Source organism: Myotis davidii, unplaced genomic scaffold, assembly GCF_000327345.1.
Source record: "Myotis davidii unplaced genomic scaffold, ASM32734v1 scaffold732, whole genome shotgun sequence".
NCBI classification, from domain to species: domain Eukaryota; kingdom Metazoa; phylum Chordata; class Mammalia; order Chiroptera; family Vespertilionidae; genus Myotis; species Myotis davidii.
Window position 1 is genome coordinate 1,937,723 of NW_006284349.1, and position 10,576 is coordinate 1,948,298.

At 48.1% G+C, this 10,576-nt stretch overlaps 1 protein-coding gene across 8 annotated transcripts in view; it reads left to right on the plus strand.

The window, feature by feature from the left end:
- FOXN3 (forkhead box N3) overlaps positions 1–10,576 on the plus strand; it is a 289,030-nt gene that overhangs the window by 107,053 nt on the left and 171,401 nt on the right. For all 8 annotated transcript variants that reach the window (XM_006754726.2, XM_006754728.2, XM_006754729.2 and 5 more), the window contains exon 3: positions 9,456–9,592. In XM_006754726.2, the coding sequence (XP_006754789.1) occupies positions 9,456–9,592 (137 nt within the window). The remainder of the gene's footprint in view (positions 1–9,455; positions 9,593–10,576) is intronic.

Sequence of the window (10,576 nt, forward strand, 5' to 3'; positions counted from 1 at the left end):
TAGCTACAGAACCTGGATGGAGAACCTGGAGAACCTGGAGAACCTAGCAAGAGAACATGAACACAGAACCTGGCTGGAGATCCTAACCAGAACTTCGCTGGAGATCCTGACCAGAACTTGGCTAGAGATCCTGGCTAGGCTGCTGATCAACTGAACACTGCCTCTGAGTCTTTCCTTCTTCGCTGACTCCGTCCACACCTTTGGGGACCCCTGGACCTGCTGGGGTCCAAAAGGTTGGCGGCCACTGGCCTAGAGAGTACATAAGAGAACGCGTTTCAACCCAAACACACACCTACTAGCTCCCCAGTTGACATGCTTCAGACTTGGGGCCCTACCCCAATCCCGTGGAAATCACATCCCTGGGTGCCCAAGAGCAGAGACAGAACGAGGCTGTGGCAAATAGTGGGGGAAGGATAGTCACTAATGAACTGGTTTTCCCTCGCGTTCCCCTCCTCCAGCCTCACCAGGCCAGGTTCCTCCCAGAGGTCAAGTTGGTTTTAGGCAACTCTTGGGGCTACTTTGGTTTTATTTAGGTATTCATGTAAGGAAATTATTGATTCTTCGCATGTTGATATGCCCCGTATTCACAGACCTCAGTGGAGGGAGGGGTGTTCAGAGACGGCCGAGGTGCGCTTCTGAAAGCGCTGTGGTGCTGTAACGTCTTCACGGAGCTCACGTGCCTGAATATTGTACCAGTGACATGCTCACCATGATTTCCATCTTTATCGCTGTTGATGTGTCTATGTAGAAGAATAGCAAGGCCGTTTCAGGAGAAGGCGATTTCTGTATCTGATGTTCAGAGGACCCGTTGGGAGTGAGCTGGAAACCCTCAGCGGCTGGTTATCAGGGGCTCTGTACCCAGCGAGCTGCGGTCTGTCCTCCTGCTTGCAGGCCCCCCCGCGCCCCCAACAGCTGGTGGTAGACTGAGGACACTGGTCCAGGGTCCGAGAGACATTCCTGCCTGGACCAGGGGTAGGATTTCTCCTTTCCATCCCTCTTGCTACTTTTGGGTTAGGGGGGGTTGTCTATAAGAGCAGAGTGAGACATTTATTTAAAACACTGCAAATGGTTGTTAGGAACTTATAAACTGTCTGGAGTGACTTCTTCTTTTGAAATCTTTCCTTTTGGAGTAACTGTCTATTTTGTTTTGGAAAATGAACATTGATGTGTCTAGAAAAAAATTCTTTGTGATCAGTTTATTTTTTTCTCCTTCTCTTTCATGTACTTGGCTATTCTTCAGGTCATTTTCTTAATATTTAAAAATTCCCCCTGATATCTTTATAGACTATAAATTTCCGGATGTTAGGACAAAAAGGGCCTTTAGGAATCACTCACCTGCCAAGTGTGTTGTAGTTATATGATGCCAGGGTCATCCCTTAGAATAAATTTTTATTGTCCTGTGTTGGTTCCTCCCCCCCTCATATCCCCCCCTCCTCAGTATCACCCAACTTCTCATGTGACTTCTTTTGACAGAGAGAATTAAATTGTTGACCTGCCTTTCAGATGCTGGGTATGGTGCTAGGTGCATTCTGTACATGATCACACTTAAGCCCCACATGGCGTGGACATGGTAGTGTGACCTCTAGCATACAGGTGAAGGAACTGCCGGGCAGCTGTGTTGACCAGGGCCATTCAGGTTGGCCCCTTTGTTGCTTGGGGTTGCATTCTGGAATTCGGGGAGGCATTCTGGATTTCTTGGGAAAGCCCTGGCACTGCTTCTGGCCCCTGTTGTGGGCACCTTTGCCTCTCACCATCTAGCGAGGCCCGGGGAACAGGAGCCTAAAGGAACGAGACTCTCTAGATGGGGTTTGGTAGGAAGGTAAGAGGAGGTGCAGTGGGGACATCTCTGGCAGGCTGTGTATTCCAGCGGGGCATGCCCAGGTGGGAGCTGGCGGGTGCCCTGAACGGGAGTGTGGGCATTGCGTGCGCCCGCAGGAGGTGCGTGTGGGAGCGCATGCATGCATAGCCTTAACACCTTGCTGTCTGTCCCGCAGGGCTCCTCTCTTCCCTCCTGTTTCCCTGTGGCCTTTTGGCCAGCTCCTGCAGTCACTGCAGTTGTTTATTGCTTGTCTTCCTCTGGAGGCTCTGCCCCCTCCCATCCTTTGTGTCCTGATGGCCTGCCCAGCACCCCATACTCCCTTAGCTCCCTACAAGTGTTACTACAAGCATTGTTAAATGACTGGCTTCAGAGTGGGGCCCAAGGACGTGTGAATGGGTTTTTGACCCCTTGAAGTCTGGGTTCTTGCCCACCCCTCCTCCATCCCCCCATTCCTCCTCCTCTTCCTCTCTTCCTCCTGTTTGCCAGCTTGGGCCTGAGGAGCCAGTTCCAGCAGAGGAGGAGCCAGCTGCAGGGGGTGGGGCAGTCTTGGGAGCTGAAGTAGGCAGGACTGGGTGTGGGGGTGAAGCAGGGTGCCCCTCGGGGACTAGCTAGGCATCCACAGCGGAACAGACCTTGCTGTTTCCAGGAGACTTAGCCTGCCTTCCAGATCCTGGGAAAACCTGTGTCTGGGCTAGAAAGGCAATGGCAGAATCAGCAGCTCGGGGCCTCCTGCCTACCCAGCTACAAGTGTCCTGGTGCTGAGTGACTGGACATTATTCCGGTTTCCCCGTGAGCCCACGGAACCCAGAGGGAACAGAAGAGTCGCCTCAGCGGGCAGCCCTCCCTGTTCTAGGACCCCTTTTCTCTACGGCTGCTCCTTCTGCCTGACCCAGCTCTGCCGTCGGCCGAGCCTCGCCACTTAGGGAAGGGGTGGCAGGGACCACAGGGCCCTGGGCACCCAGGAGGCCTTGATGCCAGAAGTGACTCCAAGCATGGCTTCCTCAAAGTCTCATCCCTCCTGGCTTCTCAGGGACCAGGTGTGGCTTTGTTTTATTTTCATCCTTCCATTTTCACCTCCATCTTAGTGTATCCGATACAGAATGCTTCCTTTGGACCAAGGAAAGTAGCGTCTGACAATGGAAAACAAAAGTTGTGTGTGGTTCTTTTTTTTCCCCAATGAAATCTGCATCATTTCACAGTTTGACAAGTACTGCTGCTACAGGGCAGGGCGGCCTGGCTGGAGCTCAGTGTCAAGGAAAGCTGGCTGTTCCATATCTTTATCCTCACCATAAAGAGAGCAGTATTTGTTGAGCTTCTGACGTGTGTGTGCTGAAGACAGTATCATCTGATTTAATCCTCACAACAGTCCTACGAGGCAGGTATCATTATTATATCCCTGCCCTTTTACAGATGAGGAAACTGGGGCTCAGAGCAGGTAAGTAACTCGCCCAAGGTCGCACAGCTGGGAAACTGAAACAAGGCTTTGGTCCCAGGTCTCCCTGACTCCAGTGTCCATGCCAACCAAGTAGGGGCTATCCCTGGAAAGCTCATTAATTTGCTTCACTGCCCTTACAGATGCATGGAACTGGCCAAGAACAGGAAAACGGCAGTGTGGGGCAGCTCGGAGGGCGCTGGAGAAATGCAGGCTCATGAATACCAATTAACCTCTTGGAACATGCTCAGCGCATAGAGTTAAGAGCCTATGGGATGATTTAATCTAATTTATAGATGAGGAAGCCAACCCAGAGAGGTCGATAAACTGCACATACACCGTGATTTCAGAAGGCAGTGACATGAGGTGTAGCTCAACTCATCATCCACTCAGATTACCAATGGGCTCCCTCATTCCATTCTGTGTCTATACCTCCTGTGTACCTCCAAACCCCCAGCGGTCCCCCTTTCCTGCCTTGGAGCTCTTGACTTAGATCCTCATTGGCACCCTCTTGTGAATCCCACAGGACCCATTCCAGCTCTCCCAGTCCCTGCAGACCCCTTACCTGGTTTTAGGGCCCCAGCACTGCAGGAGCTCTGAGTCTGAACTCTGGGATTGCGTGTGGAAGCTGAGGACAGGGGCAGTGAAGGCTGGACTGTGGTTTTGAAAATACAGTGTATGGAAGCACAGCCTTGTCTGTTAGTTTACGTTTGTGGCTGCTTTTGTGCTCCAGGGCAGAGCTGAGTAGTTGCGACAGAGACCATATGGCCCACAAAATATAAAGTATTTACTCTGACCCTTTAAGAAAAAGCTTACCAACTCCCACTGTAGAGCAACCAGCTGATGTTGAACCTCTAAAGCCAGACCGCCTCAGACCTCCCTCTGTAGGTTCAGGAACTTTCCCTGTAAAGGTTGGGATCGCCAAGGGCACAGCAGAGGGGGAAGAGGTGGCAGATGTCCAGCAAGTTCTTTCGATTTCCTGGATCATTCTTTTTTGTTGTTGTTAATCCTCCCTTGAGGATATTTCTCCATTGATTTTTTTTTTTAAGAGAGAGAGTGAAAGGAAGAGGGAGAGATGGAGAGAAACATCGATGTGAGAGAGACACATCGATTGGTTGCCTCCACCACATGCCCCGATGGAGCAGGGGGATCTAACCTGCAATGGAGGTACGTGCCCTTGACCAGAATTGAACTTGAGACCCTTCAGTCTATGGGCTGACACTCTATCCACTGAGCCAAACCGGCCAGGGCCATCAGTCATTCTTAATACATCAGCGTCTCAAAGCTTGTATGTTCCAATGAGCCCTGAATTTTCCCCTTTCCCAATCTTTGATCCACTGCGTTGCTCAAACCAAAGACTTACTCTTTTTCTTTTTCTTTACCTGTCACTTTTTCTTTAAGTTCTAATCCATCACCAGCTCCCATTGGTTCTCCAGAGCCCGCCCTGAAGCTGTCCTCTCTTCTCCATCTCCACTGCTTCGACCCGGCCGCCATGGCTGGATGGAGGCCGCGGCTCCTAGCAGCTCCTGTCCTTCAACTCGTCACCCTCTTTATTTTCTTCACAGAAGCCAGTACGGGCTGTCATGGTCTTGCATAGTTCCCTGCTCCCCCCTCCCCTCCCCCCCCAGAATTCAGGCTTCAGGAGAGTGCACCTGTTTGCCCTGTTCTGCATTCACTAACGTGTCCCCACATTGCCTGGCACACCCTGGGTGCCTTATGGATGAGGGGATGGATGAGGTGGTTGGTGTGGGAAACACCCTCAGAAACGACATATCAGAAACATCAAAAGGGATGGTTTCAAATTTGCCAAGAACATGTATCCAGCTCCCTGCTCCATTCTGATGTGGGTCCTGCCCCCTCTCCCCCTTCCCCAAGCACAGCCCCGCCCTGCATGGGGTGTCACATTGAGAGAGCCCTTCATTATTGCTGGACGTGGGCCTTATCCCCCACAAGGGACAAGAAGAAAAAACATGGGAACCGTTGTCCTCGGCCAGTGTTTACCACATTTTTGGAACCCAGATTCCTAGAAGTGTTTGTTACCTTGTGATCTGTGTGCACCTGTGTACATGTGTACACACTTACACGTTTCACAAAATATCACTCCAGGCATTTTCTAGTCTAGTCTATTTGGTCTGTTCTGTTCCATTAAAACAGTGCCGGCTGTTAACCCATTACATGGATTTCATGACCCGTTCATGTGTCACAGTCCTCAGTTTGTGAACAGTGTTTAAGTTACGGTCAGAACTCACCACCTGGGGCAGACCCCGAACGAAGGTGATGCCAGGCAAACCGCCAGGTGCTGCCGTGCAGTCCATGAGCTGCTGGAGACGGCCTCGGGTCTAGCGCTCTCAGGAAAAATGAAAGCCACTATAGAGGTTAGATTGAGGATTTAATTTAGTTGTTGTTCTTACCTCTCTCTTTTTAAACCATTTCTCACTAATCAGTTCTACAATATAGACTCTTCGTGTGTGTGTGTGTGTGTGTGTGTGTGTTTTCCCCCTCTTATGTATTGATGTCTTTATTGCTAACAGGGAGTTGTCTGCTATTCCCCGGGTGTTTTTTAATTAAAAAACAAAAAAGGTTGGCTCCTTCATATCTTATTACTTATTTGCCCCCTTTACTTTTTACATTAGTTTTTTTCAAACTATGTGTGTGTAAAATACATATTTATGTAATGTTTATATATTATATAATATGTATTTATATAATATATATATTTATGAATGAAGATCTTTCTTCCCTTATGATTTTGAATTCCTTAACACTCAATGAAACATGACCCACACAGTTATGGTAAAAACAAACAAACAAACACAACCACCCATATTATTTAGATAAGATGCAGATACCTCTGAGAGCTCTTACTCTCAAACATACTGCACAACTGTAATAAAATTATACCCTTCTCCCCACCATTAAATGTAATTTTTCCTGACCTAAGAGATGAGCATTTTCTCCTGCATGTTTCCATCTGAAATGTTTTCAAGTCAACCTTCCTACAGTTTTGAACCCTAACATAAAACCAAGGAGAAGGCTTGTAAATAAGGCCCAGTTATTCCCGCTTTCTGCTGTTCGCTCTCCGCTGTCAGGTCATTGGCAGGATTGACGAGATGGACAGTGATGCCGTGGGTGTGTCCTGAAGAGGTGCTGCTTTTGTTTATTTTTGGCTCTTTGGAAATTCAGGTTTCCTGGCCCCTCTCTCTATAAAATGCAGGACTTGACCAAGGTAGACACCGTTCTGATCCAAAGCCCAGGCAGATGGCTGCAGTGAATGAATGAACTGTGACTATGCGCTGACCAAGTCTGCAATTAAACCTCAGCTTGATGATCACTGGACAAAGATTGGGCCAAAGAAAACTTCCAGCAACGAGGTCACTGTGAGCCAGAATTGGCTTCCTGGGCAAGAGAGAGATGCAGTAGAGGAGACATGGAGTGAGGGGTGCATAGAAGGCCGATGGAATAATTGGGGGTGAGGGGTGGGGAGAGGATCTGAGAGAGTAGGAAAGCTCCTCCAAGTGAATTTGTTAAACTGTGCCCATGAGTAGACTCTTACCTTCTGCCACCAGCTTGCTGGAGGCCCTGCCCACTGCCACTGGTAGTATTTGGTACTGCTTTCATGATGGATGGGTTTGGGGGAAATCAGATGTGATTTAATGAAAGGCATCGCACAGCCAGCTCTGCTCACTTCCTTCTGTCAGGAGATGTTCATGACGTCGTCACCATTGATTGGGACCTGCAGGTGCTGCCCCTGTTCTAGGTGTTTCACAAGCCATCACTGGCCCCCACCAGTCTCTCGGGCCTTTATTTTGCCAACGAGGAAGCCAAGACTTTCTGTGGGACCATGGCTTGCTCAGGGCCGCACAGTAAATGTCGGGCTCCAGAATTTCTGTTTTTATTGTAACTCCACCTGCTTCTTGCACCTAGGTCAGTTACCTTGTGAAATGTTACCCCCACCCCAACCCACCCCTATCCTGTGGTCTTCCCATTTGGTTTGTAAATAGTGTGGTGGTGTAATAAACAAGCGACTTAGGTCAGGATTAGGAGAAACCACATTCTTGGCCTATTGTTATTTCCCTGGGAGGGTCCATTGTCCTTCTTTGCTAGGTCATGTTTTTTCCCTGTAAGATTAAGGGCCTAACCCTGAAAGCTGCCTTGATGAAAACAAAAGCCACTGGGTTCCCAGGGCTCAGATCACCTCTCTGCAGAAATGGTTGGGCTGCATGTGAGCCCGGGCCCTCCAGGTAGCTGGTTTGGGGCCTTGTGTTCAAGTGGATCAGAAAGGCAGGTCCCACTGGGCCCCCCATGGGTCTTGGATGCGGTCAGGGCAGGACCCCACTGCACAGGAGTTGCTGGCTCTTGGGGGCTTTTGTGCTTTGCTTGACATTATCCACATTCGGTAGTTATGGTCTACCCTGCCCCCTCTCTTCCTCCACATCCCGTAGCTTTTCGCTTTCTTCTAAAAAGCGAGTTGAGTACGTCTTTTCCAAAGAAAAGAACAGAGGGTCCACAGTAGATCATTTGGTGGCCTAACTGCTTTAACCGTAAAGTCTCCTCAGTTCCCTGCACTCAAGCATGTCAGACCCGTGGCCGGCGGGCCACATACCTTGTTTGTGGCCCACCAGCCGTGAGTTTGACATGCATGCTCTGGGCTTGGAAATGGACACATGAAAGAAAAGGCCACAAAGGGATGTTGGATTTTCCCAAGTTGAAATCTTTGGCATTTTTACACAGCGGGGTGATTAACTGGGAACGTGGGTCTGACAGACCTGTGTTTGGGGTCAGGGCTGCGCCTGGGAGCGGGTGACTGGGGTGACGGGCTCCTGCTTCTGACCTTGACCTTGAGCAGTTCCCTGCCCTCAGCCCACCAGCAAGAGTTCATCGCGGCTCCCCTGCTTGCTGATCGTGCTGCTAGTAAAGAATTCTAATGCATTCTGTGAATAAGTTTGTAAGTAAATGATGTGGTGAACTGACTGAAATACACATATTTTTAAGCTTCTTTAAAGATTTTCAGACTCACTTATTTTCCTCAGAGATTTTCTTGGGCTCCCCCACCCACTCCCCAGTAATAGTGAAGCAATTTTCTTGTTTGCTCTCTAAATCTTCCTGGAGTACAATAGTTCTGAAAATAAGAGAGTCCGTTGGCTGGAAACATGGGGTGGGCATGGGTTTATGTAATTTGACTTCTTTTCTCTCCAAATCAGTAAATATTTACAAATGACCTTATCAAACAGCCCCGGTACATTCGGTCACTTGAAAGCAGTTGGAGCAGGACTGCCCATCGGCCAGCTGCCAGTCCCATGGGCCTCGCGGGAGAGACTTTTTTTTTTTTTAAATAAAACGCCGTCCACAGACCAAAAGCCTCCCGCAGAAAGTGGGCCTCAGCAAGTCTTTCTCATTCCATGTAACCAGTTTTATAAAATTTGCATTTTAAAGTTGGACTTCTAAAGACAACCCCGTTAGGCCTGGAGCAGAGCGCTGGGAACAGAGGAATCGGGAGATAAATGCAGGCTGGCTTAGGTTTACCGCAGCCCCGGTTCTTCTGTTTCTCGGGGGAGAATTACAGAATTCCACTGCAAGCTTAAATGTCATACTTTTGCAAGTCAGTAGGAAAAAAGGAGCAGATTACTTTTCTGGCTTGCAAAGTAGTACCGTGTAACAGGGTTTAAAAACAACAACAATTCTTGTTTTTCTAAAGCGGAGCTGGAGAGGCATCCTTAGCCCACGTTTCCTTTCACTGTTTCAAATCTGACATTTAAAATTCATTTTTAGAAGAGAATGAATACGTGTCCTTCAAAGTGGACACTGAAAAATAGTAAAGGAATCTATAAGTGTTTTTGGCCGTTATATGAACACGACAATATTACTGTCTCAACCTCACCTGGTAATAACATGTTCATTTTGTCTGTCAGACTTCACACGAGTTAAACTGAAGCACAGGTTCTGGTTTCTGTTGTCCGAGTGTAATTATAATACTACGGTATTTACGGCTGGCAAACAGTTGACAAATAAGTGAGAGAGGCTTTCAAAAAATAAGTGAATAATAGTAGCTATATATCTACTTCATGCAAAGTAATATTTCCTGTACTACTCACTTTTGTATATTAATTTTCTTAAATAAGTAATGATGAAAATCGCTACACATCTACTTCATGCAAAATAATACTTTCTGTACTAATCACTGTTGTATTTTCATTTTCTTTGCAGAGTATTGGGAAAGGGTCATTGTGGTGCATAGACCCGGAGTATAGACAAAATCTAATTCAGGCTTTGAAAAAGACACCTTATCACCCACACCCTCATGTGTTCAATACACCTCCCGCCTCTCCTCAGGCATATCAAAGGTAAGCAATTCAGATTTACTTTTTTTTTTTTGTCTACTGAAGTTGCCTTATATTGGCAGAGCCCGGCGCTGAAACTAATTTAATAGACTGCATGCTTTTAAAATTAGGCAAATGAGAAAGAGAGAAAGTTTTATAGAGGTACCTCTGCTGTTGTGTTTCTTGCAAACCTTACCGCTTTTGCTGCTTTGGAGGAATGGGTTTTCCGAAGGCTGCAGGGCGGGTGAGAGACCCCCTTCCAGGGTAGAAACATATACCAGGAAAAGTTGACAGCTCTGACTTCTCAGCGTGCCACAGTTTGTTGGAATAAAAGTACAGAATGAGCTGCGTAGGGGAGTCTGTCTTCCTGTCCTCTGACCGGAATGCCTACAGCGTCCACTGCAGGAATCACCCCACTATTGTCGTTCTGGTCGCCATGTGGATGGGCTCCCGAGTGACCGTTCTGTTGTGGTTACTTGGTGTTTGCCTCTTCAAACCCAAGCACAGAGTACCATGGATACATCTGTTCCCCTTCACATGCCCATTTGTGTTGCCGCAGGGAGGTCCCCGGTGCCGTTTCTACAAAGATATAAGTGGAGGGGAGATGTGTAGCTTGTTACTTTTCAAAGAAGTGTGATTAGTGTTAGATTGTGTGTGTTTTTTAAAGCCACATAGAACAGAACCAACTTTTAGAATTGATTTTATCTTACATAGTGCTTGGCTTTGAAATAGAGCCCTCAGTCCCACAGAAAGAATATTTATTTTTGTCCTCACCCGAGGACATTTTTCCATTGATACTTAGAGTGGAAGAGAGAGGGAAAGACAGGGAGAAACATCGATGTGAGAGAAACACACCAATTGGTCGCCTTCCACATGAGCCCCGACCAGGGCCCAGGCTGACAGAGGTATGTGCCCTTGACCGGAATCGAACCCGGGACCCTTCAGTCCACAGGCTGATGCTCTAGCTACTGAGCCAAACCAGCTAGGGCAGTGGTCGGCCACCTGCGG